Below are 17953 nucleotides of genomic sequence, written 5' to 3' on the forward strand. Positions count from 1 at the left end.
AGAAGACGGCGAGCTCAGACAGCCGGCACCATGCGAGTCCTGCTCCTGCTTGCAGCCGTCGGGCTCTGCGGGGCCCAGTACAGCCCCAACACTGCGTACGGCAGGACCGCCATCGTGCACCTCTTCGAGTGGCGCTGGGCCGACATCGCTCTCGAGTGCGAGCGCTACTTGGCTCCTTACGGCTTTGGAGGAGTTCAGGTATGTTGTTTCCTAGCAGTAGGGAGTAAAATTGCTTTGTTGCGTTTGACTGATAAATCCAGATGTGTGAATCAGAGGGAGCAGAGTCCCAGCAGCTGTTATGTTGAAGAGGGGCTGAAAGTAGCACAAGCTCTTAGAGGCAAACCTAGCTCCTGCAAGGCTCATTATGGTGCATCTCGAGCAGATCAGTTACGGATTTCCTCCCAAATCTGTTGCTTACAAAGCTAGGATTTCCTCTTTATATTCTTTTCCAATGGGAGTTTTGGCATTTCGAATGTTGTCACTGCTCCAGATAAAATCCTGTCTGCAGCTTCACCCTGCAATGCATGTGCCCTATAAAAGCAAACCTGTGCTGGGCTCGGGTAACCCATGGGAACTGAAGGAAACTTCTTGATCCAAGTGTGCAGGACTGGCACCTTGCAGACCAGAGCTTATGTGGGGGGAGAGGGAGCTGGGATTGGATTGCAACCTGCTTCTCTTGGAAATCCAGAATAAGCCTTGACATATTTTGTGCTTCAGACCTAGAGCAAGAAAGAATCAGTATTTTATGAAGGTGCATGTTTTCTGTTGCAGGTTTCACCTCCAAATGAAAATGTGGTTGTAACTAGCCCCTATAGACCCTGGTGGGAAAGATACCAGCCCATCAGCTACAACATCTGCACTCGCTCAGGAAATGAAGATGAGTTTAGAGAAATGGTGTCCAGATGCAACAATGTTGGAGTAAGTGCCTGGAGGACATGTAAATAATATGGGAGGAAGCGCTGTTTGGGCTGAGGGAAGTTACTGTTCCCATTGCCAAAAGAGGCGGGGAATTAAGAAAAGGGGGATGGGGGGGGGAAAGAGGAAGAGCTAGAGGTAACGCTCTGCCTGTTGCTTTATCACTCTTAAAAACCATTCTGAAATACAGTGACTGCTTTTCTAGGTTCGTATCTATGTGGATGCTGTTGTCAATCACATGTGCGGATCTGGAGCTGGATACGGCACCCATTCAACCTGTGGAAGCTATTTTGATGCCGGGACCAGAGATTTTCCATCTGTGCCATACTCTGGCTGGGATTTCAACGATGGCAAATGTAGTACTTATAGCGGAGAAATCGAAAATTACCAGGATATTTATCAGGTAACTTTCTATGCTGGAAGTTTGACATCTGGTTTCTTGACCCCTTTTCATTGTTCCATTTGCTCTCTCCTGTTGTGTCAACATTACAGTGCAGCAAACACAAGGGCAGAGGTTATCGTTGCTTACTGGAATAATTAATGCTAGCACATGTTTAGGCAAGGTAGTGCAGGCAGGTAGTATCATCAGAAGTGAGAAGTCAAGAAGCCTTCTCACCCGTTTCATGTGGGCATGTGCTCGCGTAGGCTCCTGAGCTGAGTCCAAGTCCAGAGAGCAGGTAGGACTTGTAAGCGTAGCTGACATTGATAAGGAGCCCCGTGGAAAACTGGCAGCAGTGCAAAGTGCCACCCTGCCTGAGGGGGCTGCTCCTTTCTGTGTAGTAAATTAGCATTTGCTTTTTCTTGGTTTAGAGCTCTTACTGCATCCATTTTGCCACCCGACATCATGCTGTTTCTCATCATAATTTCTGAGGACAGCTGTGCAGAGAGATGAGCGCCTCCAGCAACTGCCCAAACTTGCGAATCAGGATGTGCAATAACTTTTTTATTGTTTTGGTGCAGATTGTGGAAGAATTCTCTTCTCTGTGGTTGAGATGTACCAGCTGAGTGGGTTTAATCACTTGAAAAACCCTAAACCTTTTATTGCAAGGTCAATGTTTTGCAACCTCAAGGAATAACTAACACCTCCCAACTTTTTGGACAGGTTCGGGACTGCCGCTTGTCTGGCCTTCTGGATCTGGCCCTGGAGAAGGACTACGTGCGCTCCACAATTGCTGGGTACCTGAATCACCTCATAGATATTGGCGTAGCAGGCTTCCGGATCGACGCTGCCAAGCATATGTGGCCTGGGGACATGAAGGCATTTCTTGATCAGCTGAACGACCTAAACACACAATGGTTTTCTTCAGGAACTAGACCTTTCATTTACCAGGAGGTAACATCTCTCCCCTAGCCCTGCTCTACTGTTTCTCCTACCTTCTTGTCTTTCCATCTTTTCCTTCCTCGTGCAGGGCAATGCAAGTAATGATATGGGTTTGATCCGACAAACCAATGAAGACTGAGCCCTGAAGTCTAGTGGTATAAATTGAGTCTTGCACTCCAGAATTGCAAGTTGCCTTGAAATCATCATGGAGCAGCTCCCTGCAGATTTCTAACAGTCATATGATGAGGAGCACTATGTGGTGCACTATGTGATGGCTCTTCTCTGGAGCAAACCTTCAAAAATGATTAGTTTTGCCAACTGTGGTATTGCTCAGCTATAGACCATTGCCCAGGTTTTTTCCTGCCTTTATTCAGTCCCATTTTCACATGTCTACATCGTGTTTTATACCGAGTTCACAGTTGATTTACATAGCAGAAGCAAATGCTAGTTAAACTCATAGCAGATTACAAAAGCAATTGTCAATGTGTGGCAAGAACTAATGTTATAGCCCATACATTGTTTTATTTATTTACTTATTTTTATTTTGTTCGGTTCGGTTGACATAAATCCATCCTTTCTCTTTCCCACGCCAGGTTATTGACTTGGGTGGAGAGCCAATCACAGGCAGCCAGTACTTTGATAACGGCCGAGTGACGGAGTTCAAGTACGGCGCAAAGCTGGGGACCGTGCTCCGCAAGTGGGATGGCGAAAAGATGTCCTACTTAAAGTAAGGGTGACCGTCCTGGGGCTTCTGTGGTATAGTGTACCTGGATACATATACATATATATGTGTGTATCTCCAGTATAGCTGGACAGGGTGGCCTCAAGCCCTTCTCTTTTTGCCTAGGAACTGGGGAGAAGGCTGGGGCTTTGTGCCTACTGACAGAGCCCTGGTCTTCGTGGATAACCACGACAACCAGCGTGGGCACGGGGCTGGTGGAGCTTCCATTCTCACCTTCTGGGATGCCAGGTAGGAGATGCTGTTGTGCAGGTGATGCTGCTTTGGTGGGTTTTTGTCCCTGTGCTGATGGCCCTTTCCATGTCTCATGTCTTTTGGTCTTACAGGCTTTACAAAATGGCTGTTGGTTTCATGCTGGCTCATCCTTATGGATTCACGCGGGTGATGTCAAGCTTCCGTTGGCCAAGATATTATGAAAATGGAGAGGTAAATTTAAAGATGAAGATCACTTCTCTGTTCATAAGAATCCAACGAGAATCAGTGAACCAGTCAAGTCTGGTTAAGCTTGTAAATCTTAAATGTTTTCTGTCCCCTGTGCTGTTTCTACACTTCAGAAACAGGGTGTTTTCTTTAGCTTTCCTCTCCAGTTGGTATCTCTGCATTTGCAGTACTAATTGTAAAACTTGTCTTTTTAATGAAAGGATGTTAATGACTGGTATGGACCACCACACAATTCGGATGGATCAACAAAATCTGTTCCAATTAATGAAGATACTACCTGTGGTGATGATTGGGTTTGTGAACATCGCTGGCGTCAAATAAGGTAGGGTGCTGTGCGGAAACAGTCACTAAAAACAGTTAATTTTGCATGGTGTTCCTTGTTGCTCTAGAGCTTTTGCAGTTACAGCAACAGCCATTCTTTGCATCTCCAGGAACATGGTTGTCTTCCGTAACGTGGTGAGCACCGAGGATTTCACCAACTGGTGGGACAACGACAGCAACCAAGTGGCTTTTGGACGTGGTAGTAAGGGATTCATTGTCTTCAATAACGATGATTGGTAAGTTATGGGGTTGAAGAGGCTGAGAGATGTGGGCACTGGAGAGAGGCACTGTGCCTGAAGTGCAGTTGGGAGCAAAGACGATGTGTTGGGAAGGGGAATATCTATCTGAGAACCTATGTCTGTGGCTAGAGTAATGGCTATAGGTTGGAGTAGTAGCACCTGAGAGTGAGAAGGGAACTCTCTGAATGAGCTGGACAGTCACAGGTCTGATTGCTCACAGGGTGTGTGTGCCCTGCTGTGCAGCTTGGTGATTTTGTGCCAATCTCCTTTTCTCATGACTGTTGGTCTCCTGCCTGGGTTAGGTTCCTGTGCTTGCATTCCTGGTCTAGAGGGCCAAAAGGAGAGGATGGTGGGGGGAGATACAGGGATGAACTGAGAACCCTCTCCTAGCCAACTGTCCTTCAAAGTAATGAACTGGCATCAGGCTCGGAAGTGCTTGAGGCCAGTTGCTGTTTTGAGAATGCAGCATAAAGAACATTCTCTTGTTTTCACCTAGGGAATTGAATCAGTCTTTGGAAACTGGACTGCCTGCTGGTACCTACTGTGATGTTATTTCTGGAGATAAGGAAGATGGCAGATGTACTGGAATAGAGGTGTACGTTTCCAGTGATGGCAGGGCTAATTTCCAGATCAGTAACAATGCTGAAGACCCGTTCATTGCAATTCACGTTGAAGCAAAATTGTAATTCAAGCAAAGCATGTTTCTGCTCTTGGCTTTTACGTATGCAATATCTCCAGCTATGCAATTTCCTTATATTCAAGAATGAGCGCTTCCCTGCATCTAGCAAAAAATAAATTGACTTCAAATGAGCAAAAGAGTAATGCTTCTTCTCTTAATGGATTGGATTGCGTCTTTTTTGGGTCATACTTAATGGCAGGACAATGGTAGGATTTAAGGATGTCCCGGCACTGTGACATTGTGCTTCCCAGGGGGAAATAAAAAAAAGCCTGGATAAGTTAAAAGGGCTTATTTTCAAGGCTGACGCATGCACACACATCACGTGCGGAGATGCCCTTCTGCACCATTTCCATGGTGTGTTACATCTGACAGTTCAGCAGCTCCCACGACTTTACCGATAATCCCCAGGTCCAGGTGACCGACCACCCCGGCCAGAGAGCAAAGGGGCCTCCTCAGGAGAGAGCCCCTGGCGTCACCCAGTCTGCAGAGGCAATGGGAACAGGCACTGCAAGAGTGACTGCTTTGGAGGGCAGTTTCCTTTTCCTGGAGGGAGGGAAGCTTTCTTTCTGGTCCTCAAATCATTCCCAGAATTATTAGCATTACAGAAAATTCATCATTGCTTTCACTACTCCATCTTATATAAAATAGGTGTCCGGAAGGGCCATGCCAGTGCTGAATGAAAATCTGAAACATTTGGGGGTCTTTTATCCCATTAAAGCACAGCATTTTCCAGGGCCAAGCAGGATGTCTCATTGAATTGATGAAACGTAGTATGAGTTTTAAGCCCACTCAGCAATAGTGCACTATCTGCTGCTAAAAAAGTGGTCCCTCTTTCTTTGTGAAAACTATGACTTTTACCATGTGTCTACTGAATAAATACATTAGAGTGTATATTCTATTTTTTTTCAATATCAGTAGTCTCATGCCTTTCAAATAATAGAGCAAACCTAAGAAATTTTGAAGTTAAAAAAAGAAGAATTTTAATAAAAGACTTTGGTATTTTCCCTCCAGTTTTTGATTTTTCCATTTAGATTTCTTGCTCTTATATTTTATTCTGTACTAATTTAGTATTGAATTAAATGATTTTAAAAGTCCTTCAAAACTGGATTAGCCACAAAAGTATTTCCAGCCTTAAGGATGTGTCATGTAGCTCCTTGGAAAAAAACTGACTTATTAGCTAAGGTAAGCCTTCTACCTTTTCAAATACTGTCAGGTTATCATCCCGGATTTAAAATGAATGAAAGAAAGCTAGTGGAGAAGTCTTTAATCATGAACACCACGATTCAAAGCAAGCAGAAACTTCTCTATATAAAGATGTTGCTCAAGCATGGTTTGTTTTGTGCCGTACAGCATATGGAGGCATTTAACAGAAGCAGACTGGAGCAGAAGGAAGATCAATGAAGAGATAATTAATGTGCAGTGTAGGTGTGAGAAAAATGCCTTGATTTATTTCGCCCAGATGGTCTATACGTATCCATTATTGGCAATGATAACCTGAAGAAGAATCGGCAGAAGATTTAAGGTACAGTAGTTTAAGGGGCTTACAGAGAAAGCTTAAGACTTTACCCAGACTTGCCGTAAGCTTCATTTTGGTTCTCTAGTTGAACATCTTAACTGCTGTCATTTGTGCCCGAGGGAAGTTTGGGGGCACGTGTGCTGATAAAGAGCAAGCCCAGCTCAGGACGTGCTCAAGCGCAGTGAGCGCGGCGAGGTAGAGGAGGTGCTGGATTCTGAGCAACCCTCATTCAGGATGGAAAAGCTGTATCTTGCCCGCTGAAAGCAGACGGCATGTTGTTAGCGAAATCAGTGAGGAATAATTGGGGTTTTTTTTTCCTTGTTTTGTTCATTGTGCTTGTGTTTACATGGGCAATGAAGAAAGAAATATCTTTTGCTCTCTAAATAAATGTTGTGATCCAAATCCACGCTTCTTGCTCCAGCCCACGTCCCCGAAAGCCACAGCGATGTCCCAACAGAGTCATCTTCTCTTTCCTGCTCCCTCCCCAGCAGGACAGGATACAGCATATTTTGGGATATCCCAGAATACCCATATTTGTGGATATTTGACAGAACTGCAGGATGCAAGTTTGTTTTCGCACACAATATTAAGTATGGAACACAGTCAGCAAATAGCTTAAGGCCTTATGCTCATGTAGGCTATGACTGGGCAACATTAGAACAAGGTGGCTAATGACATTATTGCTCAGAAATGCCTGTGGGTGAATTATCTTTAGCTGGAGCTTGCAGTCATGTTGTCCTTGTCTCTACCTGACATGTGTTGACATCCTGAAGCCCTAATCTGAAATTTGGGAATGACTGTGTAATTGGCGAACAGGGGGAAGAACTGCCCCAAGCATTCCTGGACAGCCCATAATGGAGCAAAACATGAACTGGAGACCACACAAAGGCCAAGCAATTTTAAAACCTGTTGGAAGAGCATATTTGGATAATGAATAAAGCTGAGAGAAATCAGCATCTCCTGAGGATCTCCTTCTGCTTGAGGATTTCTCAAGTAGAAACAGGCTAAATGATTCAAGAAAACTGTTGTCCACAAATTACTTGCTTATTAAAACGTAAAGGATCTTCCCTGTCCAGCTTTTCATGGGCAACTTACTGCATATGTATCTAGCCCAAGTGTCTGTCTTTTGTGGGACCAGAATCAGATCAATGTTAAAAAATACGTAAAGCTGTTCTCATGTTTAAATCATGTTCCTAGAAAATCTAAATGCAATCTAAAGCGAGGATGGAGACAGCAAAGCCAAAGGCAAATGTATCTTGGGACACTAACAGTTTCTAGCTTAGTACTGAGCAGTTCTTTTTGATGAGCAGCCGCAGAACTCCTGTGCTTTTGGGCCCTGACTTTCTGTGGAGTGCTCAAAATTAATGAAGTGGATCTGCTGACAAACATAAATAAAACACAGTCTGAAGAGCTTTTAAATAGGACGATATGTGGCATGAATATTTGCAAGGAATTAAAAATAATGTAAAAAAATTTACATATTTTATTCATTCCCTGCAACTCTGACTGGTTGTCCCAAGCATAATTCTCCTTAATTATCGCAGCTTCTGAGCAGGGCAGCCTGTCAATACAGTGATGATCACCTCTACTTAGCAAGGAGGTCACAAATTCATTTGCCATTCCGGGCAAGAATTTGCACGGCAGACATTTGCATTCATCTATTATTTCTGTTGTCTGCAAAGCCCACAAAAATCCTGCTTGCATCATCCAGTGCCACCTCTGAACTCGCACGTACTGCGACAGGCTGAGACAGAGCAGGAATTCACGAGGGATGCTGTAGACTATAGACTATATCTTAACTATAACAAACAAAGCAAATCAGAGGTTTGCAGCTTACCAAACAGCTTCCTTGTGGATTTGGGGGGTAGTCCAGGTTGTTGTTGCTTTATTTAGAAATTACATTATCACCTGGCACAAAAGATGAAATAGTTTTCATCTTGCTAATCTACCTAATTATCATCACCGTAGCAGAAGGGAAACCACCTGTAGGGACCCCCCGGCCCAGTGTGCACAGAGACCCTTGGAAGCTGCACGAAAGCCCATAGGGCCCCCGGCCATGGCACACGGAGGCCCTTGGAGGCCACACAAAAGGCCATAGGGCCCCCTCCACCCAGGGCGCCCGCTGGCCCAGAGAGGCTGTATGGAATGTTCTGGGCTGCCCTCAGCTGTTTTGTGAACTGAGGCCCCGGGAGATGGCATGGAAGTCTGTAGGGCGGCCCTGGGGTTTTGCATACGGAGGCCCCGGGAGGCCGCATGAAAGCCCTTAGTGGCCCCTGCCCCAGCCCAGTGCACATGAAGGCCTCGGGAGGCTGCACGGAAGCCCATAGCGCTCCCCCCACCCAGCCCAGTGCGCATAGAGACCCCCCGGGCGGGAAGGGGAGGGAGCAGCACAACTACCCTAGGGACTCCTTGCCCAATGCACACAGAGGCCCTTCCAGGCCTCACGAAAGCCCATCGGGACTACATGTGTCACGAGCAGCTGCTCTCCTCGGCTGTGCCCATCATGCCAGGGAATGGGGGAGTGTCAGGAAAGAGGGCCTCGAATTAGTGTCCCCTCTTAGGCATGCTAATGAGATGCTAATGAGATGCAACCTGGATGGTAATGAGGTGCACGACTGGCTGTTCAGACAGCACCTGTGTCAGCTTGGAGAGGGTGCTAAAGCTCCTTGGCGTTCAGAGCTGCATCGCTGCTTCAGCCCAGATAGGAGACATTCCTGATATGCTAATGAGATGCAAATTCTATGGTAATGAGGCCACGACAGGCTCTCCACAAGCTCCGGTCTTAGCTCTGCTTTCTGGGCAGACCAGTGGCGACGGACAAAACTGGTCCGTGTAAAGAGGCGGGGCTCGAGGCAGCGAGGGCGGAGCCGACAGCGGGGGCGTGGCCAGGGACAGCAGGGACGGGACCAAACAGTGCCGGGGAGGGGCTGCTGCTTTGGTTGTTGTTCCCGCTGCAGAGAAACAGCACTTTAGTGATATGTTAATGATATGTTAATGATATGTTAATGACATGGCAGCGAGGCCAGCCCTCCCCTGGTGTTCTGTGGGAATGGGGGCGTGGTCGAATGAGAAAGGGGGCGTGTCCACCGCGGGAGGGGGCGGGGCCTCCACCGGGGCGCAGCCAATGGCGGGGCGAGGTGCCGGGAGGGGCGGGGCCCCGGGCGTGGGCGGGGCCCCTTCCCGGCGCCTGCGCAGCCGCTCCAGGCCGAGGGGCTCCGGGCCGGGCGCTGCGGCCGCCTCTGGCTCCCGGGGCCGGCGGGTCCCGCCGCGCTGCCCGCGGTCCCCGCTGCGCCCGGCCCAGGGGAGCGGCGGCCGGCGGGGGGCGGCTCGGGGCTGCGGGGCGGCCGCTGCCGGCGCCGGGAAGCAAAGGCCGAAGGGCCGGAGCGCAGCGGCCGCCCGCCCGCCCCGGGGCTGCCCCGCGCTGCGGGCTGGGCCCGGCCGGCTCGGAGGGGCCCCGAGCCAAGTCCCAAGCACGACCCGTCCCGACCCCCTTCCCGCCGCCACCACACGGGGTTGGGGGGGCTGGGGCACCTCCGCGTGTGAGGAGAGGGGCTGAAGGGGCGGCCCGGGGGGTCTCTGTCTCCCTGCCCAAACGTGGCGTCTCTGGGGCTCCCACACGAGTCCGGGGGGCTGCTTTGGGGCTCAGGAGAGGCCCCTGCGTTTGGGGTTGGAAGCATGCCCTGCGTTTGGGGGTTGGGGTTGGAAGCCAACGGTTCGGTTTGGCCTGGAACAGCCCCCAACTCTCTTCCTGCAGACCCCAAATCGCAGGATCTCCCCTCCACTTCCAACCTTGTGTTTCTGGCCCTTCCCCTCCCTGCTCCTGGGGCACTTTGGGGGCTCACAAATGGTGGCCGAGTGCTGCGTTTTGGGCACCTGCAGACGTGTTCTGCGGCCGTGGGGCAGGTTCAGAAACAGAGGTCAAGTCCTGTGTTTCTGAGCTCCAAACTCGAGGCTCAAAGTGCTGCGTTTCTGGGGCTCCCCGAGAGCTCCCAGGGCCTGGGTGCAGAGCTCAGCAACGGGCACCGAGTCCTGCGTTTTGGTGCTCCAAAGCAGAGCCTAAGGGCTGAGCGTGGGGCTCAAGAGCAGAGCCCAAGGCGGCGTTTGTGCAGCCGGGGAGCAGGGAGCGGGTGCTCTGCTCTGCAGCGCCCGGAGCAGGGGCTGGGGGAGCCCTGGTGGGGCTGGCAGGGTGGCAGGGGGTGGTTGGGCACGGGGACCCTCAGCGGAGGGCACAGCCTGACGGTGAACTGCTTATTTCGTGTGGATGCACCATTAAATATGATGTCAATAGGCAGGTTGTGACAGTGACTGTTTTAAACCTTGTCCAGGGGGAACACTGGATTGGCACAAACTCCGCAGCAGTGGATTGGGAGAGGGAAAACCCCAGGAGAGCCGGTCTTGGCAGCGCAGGGATTATCGGGAGCCGCGGGAGAGGCTGGACACTGATCCCATCCAGGCTCTGCTGGAGACCCCGTCAGCAGCGCGAAGGTAACTGGGACCCAAGAGCGGGTGGGAGCCCCGGGCCGGGCTGCAGCGCGTCTCCCTGCAGCCCTCGTGCCGTCCCGGAGCGAGCTGCCGCGTGGGGACGGATAACGGGGCACGGAGCAGGGCTGGGACACGTCTGCGGGCCCAGCGACGGGAGCCGCCGTCGCGACGTGTGTGTGCGAGTGCGAGCGCCGCGGCGGGGCCGCGGGCGAGCTGGGACGTGGCCCCTGGCGCTCCTGGTCCCTCCCAGGCTGTTGGCGCACGTTTCCCCCGGCCAGGCCCGGGCTCCACGAGCGGCAGCGGGGAGAGCTGCTGCGCGCCCGGCCCGTGCGCGAGGGCCGCGGCGGGGGGGACGCTCCCGCCCCGGGGCCGTGCGGGGAGCAGCGCCCGGCAGCAGGGCCGAGCAGCGGCTGTTCCGCCCGCCTGGGGCTGCGCCCGGCCGGCCGCGGCGCCGGGCCCGGCCCTCCTGCCTGGCGCTGCCCAGGGCACGAGCGGCCGCGCGGGACGGGGCCGCCACGGCCGGGGACGTGGGCGCACGGGCAGGGCTGCTCCCTTGGGAACTGGCGCCGCAGGGAGAGCTTGGGCAGCTTGGAACGGGACAAGCTTGGCCTTAGAGTCACACAGCCTTGCCTAGACCTAGATTTAGGCGGGGGCGTTTACACTTGCATTTAGACACACTTAAAGAGGCTTAGCCTTAGACACAATAAAAGAGGCTTAGCCTTAAACAAGCATAGGCTTAGATAGACTTAAATGTAGACAGGCTAAGCCCAAGTCAGACTTAGACGGGCTTAGCCTTAGACCAACTTACACAGCCTTAGTTAGACGTAGGCAGACCTAGAAGAGACTTAGACAGCCTTAGCCTTAGACACACTTACACAGGCTTGGCCTTGGAGAGACATGGACAGGCTTAGTTACACTTAGATTTAGACAGGATTAGCCTTTGACAGTCTTAGACAGGCTTCAATTTAGCTAGACTTTAACAGGCTTAGACAGGCTTAGCCTTAGGGAGACTTAGACAGTCTTGGCCTTAGGCAGATTTAGACAGGATTAGTTAGACTTAAATTTAAACAGGCATATACAGTTATGTTTAGTCAGACTTAGACGGGATGAACCTTAGACAGACTTAGAAAAGCCTAGTTAGACTTAAGATTTAGACAGATTGAGACTTAGACAGCCTTAACTTTAGACAGGCTTAGACAGTTTTTACCTTGGAGAGGCTTAGGATTAGTTAGGCTTACATTTGGACAGGGGTATTTCCACTTACATTTAGACAGCTTTAGACAGCCTTAGTTAGACTTAGATTTTGACAGATTGGGAGAGACTTAGGCAGGCGTAGCCTTAGGCAGACTTACACAGACTCAGTTAGAGGGAGCCTTGGCCAGGCCTGGCCGGGCTTGGTTTCCACAAGGCTCGTATTGAAACGGTGAGTGCTAAATCCCTGTGAAGGGATTACAACTCCTGCCGGGTGTCAGTAATTCCTGTGCTGTAACCCGAAATGTCCCCGTCCAGGAGGGGCCCGGGGGAGGCGGGATGTAAAGGAGGCCCCTCCGGAGCCCCTGGTGCCACCACGGCCGAGGCTGCAGCCTGGCACCGGCTCCTGCAGGGCCAGGGAGTGTGTGGAGCGCTGGCCCCCGGCTTCCCTTGGGAAAGCTGAGCCAGGGGGAGTTTGCAAAAGGGTTAAGGTTGCTCTGCAAAGTACAGGAAGCTTTTTAAGACTGGGGAGGCTTTGTCCCCATTTGTCTGAGCATCCGCGAGGGTTTCTGGGCTGGAGGGGACATCTTTGCAGGGTGTCTTTGGCTGGCGGGTTGCTCTGCTCTGTCCTGGCGCTGTCGCTGCCCTTGCAGGGCTGCGTGCTCGGACGTGCTGCTGGGAGCACCTTCCTGATCCAGGAGCCTCTCTGCCTTCCAGGCCCGAAACCAGCCCGAAATCGCTGCTCAGCGCTTCCACGATGCCCGTGCTGGTGGCCACGTTGCTGCCCAATTCCCGGCGCTCCAGCCAGGGAGCAGCACGCGTGGAGTCGGCGGATTCGCCCGCGAGGAGGATGCTCTGCACAAGGTACGTGGCAAGGGCTGCGGGGAGCCGAAAATTAACCTGGAGCCCCAGGGCTCCTTGAATTCTATGGGCTCTGGGATCTGACATTGCCCAGAAAAGACACATTTTAATGGAATTGGAATAAGCAGCAAACACTGCAGCAGAGAACATGGAGATGAAGAATGGGCCTGTTTTCAAGCCCTTTTGAAAAAGGACTTTCTCAAAGCCTGCCGAAAAGCAGCTCTTTAAACACAGCTCCTGACTGTTGCTGAGGGATTCGTTACAGCTGCCACAGCCAGTCAGGAAGGGCGAGCAGCTGGCTGGGTGATAGATACTGTGGTGAGCATTAGTGTCGATGAGCGCGCAAGTCAGAAAGCTGCTTCAAAACAATGCAACCCACTGCATCTAACATTGCCTTAAAAAAGAAGAACAGACAAAGCGTTATCTAAAGGGTGTTGGTAAGATGTCCCCTGTGCGTGTGCTCCCTTTCCCCAGGGTGGAAGGGGGCATCAGCAGCAGGTTCACGTCCCCTCCGTAGCCGGCCCCAGGGCGCAGCGGGGCCTCGCGCTCAGCGGCCTCTCGCTCCCGCTGGGGACGCGGCCGCAGGGTCCGGGCGGCAGCGACGGGGGCTGATGCTGGACGGCTCCTTGGTCTGTGCAGCGAAGGGAGCAGCTCGGGAAGGGCCTCAACACGAGGGCGCTGCTCTTGGACGTGGAGGCAGCGGTTGTTGCGGCCTCCTTGTCGCAGAGCGGCGCTTCCCTCGGGAGCGCGTTCGCTGCCGCTGCTGCTGCTGCTGCCGCTGCTTTTGGGAGTTTGCTTCCCGCCGGGAAGGGCGGGAGGCTGCAGAAGAGGAAGGAGGTGCCAGAGCCGTCACGGAGGAGATGATCATCCCCTGAACACCCCGGTAGAGCTGCCCGAGGGAGCCAGGGCTGGGAGCAGCCAGGACTGCCCTGTGGGGAACAGGAATATCCTGCGGAAAGCGGGGCTGCTCCCAGGTGAGAGGCGGGAAGGGGGGCAGGAGGGCTCAGAAGTCCCAGTGCAGTCATGTGCCCCATGGAACAGGTTAGTGTGGTGTGTGCATTTGTTTTGTAAAAGCTTTTCATAAATTTCACAAAATGAAAGAAAAAAAGAGGGAAAGAGGAGGCAAAGTGTGGTGACATTTTTATTCACGTCTGGGGAAAACGGTTGTCCCCTGCTTTGAGCGATGCCCGTGAGTGCCCGGCCTCACCCCTCTGCTCCCGGCTGAGCCCCCTCGTTGCCCCCATCCCCGCGGCTGCAGCCCGGCAGGGCGGGCGCTGGGTGTCCCGGCCCTGCTCCTGCCCTCCCGGCCCTGTCCCTGCCCTGCCGCTGTCCCGGGCGGGCAGACGCCTCCCTGGGGCGCAGGGCAGCGAGGCCGAGCGCCCCGCGCTGGGGCAGGGAGGCTGCGGCCTCGGCTCCGGCCGGGCGTCATCGCTGCGGCTCCGCGCGGGAGCTCGGCCTGGCGCTTCCCGGGCTGATCCGCCCCGTGTCCCCGAGTGCCGGGCTGGCTCCGTGTCCTCCGGGAGAGCAGCCGGGAGCTGCCGCCCCAGCACAGGCGGGTCCGGGGGACGATGCTGTCCCCCGTGTGGGAGCAGCAGCGGGAAGGAAGCCCAGGGCCTCCGTGCGAGGGAGCGGGGAGCTGGGGCGGTTTCCTTGGCCGTGCGGAGCAGAGTGATGCAGCCGGGCGGCCGCTCCGCCGCGGCGCTCGGGAGCTCGGGGTGCCCCAAAGGGCCGTGCGGGCCCCTCGCTGCGCCCCCCCTGCACCCCGGATCCCCCGCAGGGCCCGGCCGCCCTCGTGCGGCAGCTCCTTGCGGCCAGGGCGCGCGGGGCCACGAGCGCTGTGCCCGGGAGTCCCTGTCCCTGTGAGGGCACACGGGCAGCGTGACCGGGGGGTCCTGTCCCCGGGCACCCCCCGGTGTTCCCGGCCCGACGCGCCCGGGCCCTGGGTGCCCTGTCCCGCAGCCCGGGCCCTGCTGCTCCTCGGGGCTGGGGCTGTCACCGCGCGGCGGCAGCGCCGCGGGCCCCGCGCGTCTCCCTCGGGGTGACACTCGCCCCGGGGCCGGGCGGGACCGGGAGGGACCGGGCGGGGCGCTGAGGGGCGGCACCGGGCGGGGTCGGAACCGGAACCGGAACCGGAGCCGCAGCCATAAGGGGAGCCGGGGCCAGAGCGGGATCCGCCGTGGTGAGAGCAGGAGGCGGTGCCGGGGGTGCGCGGAGCGGCGGCTCTGCCGGGAGCGGCGCGGACGGGCGAGCGAAAGCGCCGAGCGGAGCCGGGGGAGCCGCGTGGGGCCGGGGCCGCTGCTCGGGCGGAGGCCCCGGGCCGGAGCCGCCCCGGTGCGGGGCCCCTTCCCGGCAGCGGGAGCAGCCGGTGCCCCCGGGGTCCCGCGGGGCGGCCCGAGCCCTGCGCGGGGCCGGCGGGGGCCGCGGGGCTGGGCCCGGGGCGGCGGCGTCGGGCCCGGCCGGGCAGCGCTCGCGGCTCCGGGCGGCGGCACCGAGCGCGGTCCCGGCCCGGCCCTGGCCCCGCTCAGGCCCCGCGGAGCCCCCCGAGCGCCGGAGCCGGTGAGTGACGAGCGGGGGGTCGGGGCAGGGGATGGGGTGGCCGCGGGGCTCGTGTGCAGCGAGCCTGGCGCCTATGGAGTCCATAGGGGCTGCGTGTCGCTGCCCGCGCTCGTGCCGCTCTACTGGAGCTCTTGTGTGTGACCGTAAGGTAAAATAACAAGAACTTGTTTAGCTGCTTGAGCTGATTATCTTTTTAATTTTGTCTGTGATCAACAAACTTGTGTAACTGATTGGCCTACCTTACCTAATTACCTTGTTAATATTATCTAATTATGTTGTTAATTTTGTATGTGATAAACCTGTTTCTCTGTTAGATCTGATTCATCTCATGGGTGGCAGTGCTGGCTGGTGGTGACTCCTGGGTTTCCCTGTGTCGCCTCCCTGCTCACAGCTTGTCCCGATGGAGCAGTTCCCTTGTGCCTGTGCAATGTGTGCCGACTCCCCCATGGCTAATGTTTCGCTGCTCTGAGCTGGAACCATTGGCTGGACCTCGAATAAAGTGTTGGAATGACCCGGCGGTGTCTGCTGCGCTCGTCTCTCTCCCCTGCACTGTTCCCACTGACAGCCCGGGTTGTCAATCAGTCACTGTCACAACTGCCCTCCTGCCCTCCCCTCCAGTAGTCCATCCACACTGCATGATTAGCTCCTGAGCAGTTAATGGAATAACTGGCTCGTTAGCAGTCCCTCCCTCCCCCCTAACGAGCCTGGCAGTTGCACAAACACTGGACAGGGGGTCCCCGAGGCGCCTCTCGCCCATATTCTAAGTCTGTGCGCGAAGGTTCGGCCTGGTGCAGGGGGCTTCCCTGCCGCCGCGGCGCCCGCGAACGGACCCCACCTCCGGTGAGGGTCCACGCGCCCGGCCACCCCCTCCCCCCGCCCGGACCGGCCCCCTGCCCTCCCCCACCCGCACCAAGGGGGCTGCCCCCCCACCCACCCGCCCACGCCCCGAGGCCTCTGTTTGGGGCTGGAAACAGACGACTTGGTCTCCGTTTCCAAGCTCCAAAACGCACCACTTAGTCTCTGTTTCTGAGCTCTGAAGCCAGCGCAAGGCACCCGGTTCTCAGCAGCAGAAACGCAGCTCCGAGCCCCAGAGCCTGCTTTGGAACCCAGAAACGCAGCACTTGGTCTCTGCAGCAGAGGCCTCAGGGCAGAACCCGCTTTGGAGCACCCCAAATGCAAGACTGGAGCCCTCCAAGCAGCTCCTGGAGCCTGGTTGTGAACCCAGAAACACAGGACTCGGCCTCCATTCCCGAGCCCTCCAACCAGCCCCCAGAGCTGCTTTGGAGCCCCCAAAACACAGCACTTCTTAGTCTGCATTGTGGAGCCCCAAACCTGCTGAGAAGGCTGCACTGGGGAACAGGCTCCATCCTGCAGCTCTGGGGCCTCGGGAACAGCCTCAGGGGCTGCTTGGGAGCTCGGGGAAGGAGAGCCAGCCCCAGGCAGCCCCTGGAGCCCTCCTGGAGCTCCCGAAGCGCAGGATGGAGCTGCCCTTGCTGAGCCCCAGGCAGCCCCAAGGCCTCGGGGCTCTTCCAGCTCCACCAAGGCACAAGGTGCCCCCTCTGTTTCAGAGCCCCAAAACACAGGACTGAGCCTCTGTTTTGGAGCCCCAAAACACAAGGCTGAGCCTCCCTTTCCGAGCTCTGACACCACCCCAGGGCTCTTCTGGAGCCCCAAAAGGCAGCTCCAAAGCAGCTCAGGGGGCTGGAGGGAGCCCAGAAAGGAGCCTGAGCTCCAAACCCCCCGGATTTTGCTGCCTTTTCTACACCCCTTCTCCCGAGCCTGTCCCCAAGCACCCCAGGACTGAGTCCCCCCTCCCTCTCTGAGCCCCCAAAGCAGCCCCCGGAGCCCGTGGGGGAGCCCAGAGCTGCAGCCCCCCCAGGCTGCCCCTTCGCCCCTGTTCTCACACCCCAGAGACACCCGGCCCGGTTCCCCCAACCCCGTGTGCGCTGGGCGGGGGGCGGGAAGGGGGTCGGGACGGGTCGTGCTTGGGACCTGGGTCGGGGGCCCCTCCGGGCGGGCCGGGCCCAGCCCGCGGCGCGGGGCAGCCCCGGGGCGGGCGGGCGGCCGCTGCGCTCCGGCCCTTCGGCCTTTATTTCCCGGCGCCGGCAGCGGCCGCCCCGCAGCCCCGAGCCCGGCCGAGCGCGGCCGCTCCGCGCCCCGCCGCTCCCGGCGGCGGCAGCCCCAGCGGGCGGCAGAGTTCCCCGCGCCCCCCGCCCTCCCCCTCCCCCCTGCCCCGGCCCGGCCGCTGCCGCCGCTTACCTGGGCCCGGGCGGCCGGGCCGGAGCAGCGCGGCCGGAGCGCGGCCAGCCCGGAGCCCCCGCGCCCAGCGCCGCCGCCGCCCGCGCCCGCCCGCGACTGAGGGAGGGGGCGCCGCCGCGCAGGCGCGGGAAAAGGCCGCCAGGCCCCGCCCCCTCGCGCCGCCGCCCCTCGCGCCGCCGCTCGGACGGCGGCCCCGCCACGCCCCCTGGCCACACCCCCTTCCTTTGACCGCGCCCCCACGCCCCTGGCCCCGCCCCCAGAGCGCACCATGTTTCTGCCTGGGGAAATTAGCATAGATAGGCGGGGGGAGGAGGGAGAGGACCGTCTCGGCATATCATTAGCATCTCATTACTCAGGCAGCCAAGGAGCGTTAACGGCTCTGAGTGGTTCCCGGAGCTCTAGGGCAGAGCTCCATCTGCCCTGCCCCCCCCCC

The 17953-nt window shown here is 56.1% G+C and overlaps 1 protein-coding gene across 1 annotated transcript; it reads left to right on the forward strand.

Moving 5' to 3' along the window:
* On the forward strand, positions 1-4778 carry LOC104569209 (pancreatic alpha-amylase). The gene is made up of 10 exons (XM_010216161.2): positions 1-198; positions 772-918; positions 1121-1318; positions 2018-2248; positions 2830-2963; positions 3084-3206; positions 3302-3401; positions 3617-3738; positions 3848-3973; positions 4473-4778. The coding sequence occupies exons 1-10, from the start codon at positions 31-33 to the stop codon at positions 4660-4662; spliced, it is 1539 nt and encodes a 512-aa protein (XP_010214463.2). The 5' UTR covers positions 1-30; the 3' UTR covers positions 4663-4778.
* Positions 4779-17953: the final 13175 nt, after the last annotated feature.

The sequence above is a fragment of the Tinamus guttatus genome, unplaced genomic scaffold, assembly GCF_059628265.1.
Source record: "Tinamus guttatus ecotype Peru unplaced genomic scaffold, ASM5962826v1 Tinamus_guttatus_pri_ptg000211l, whole genome shotgun sequence".
In the NCBI taxonomy this organism is placed as follows: Eukaryota; Metazoa; Chordata; class Aves; order Tinamiformes; family Tinamidae; genus Tinamus; species Tinamus guttatus.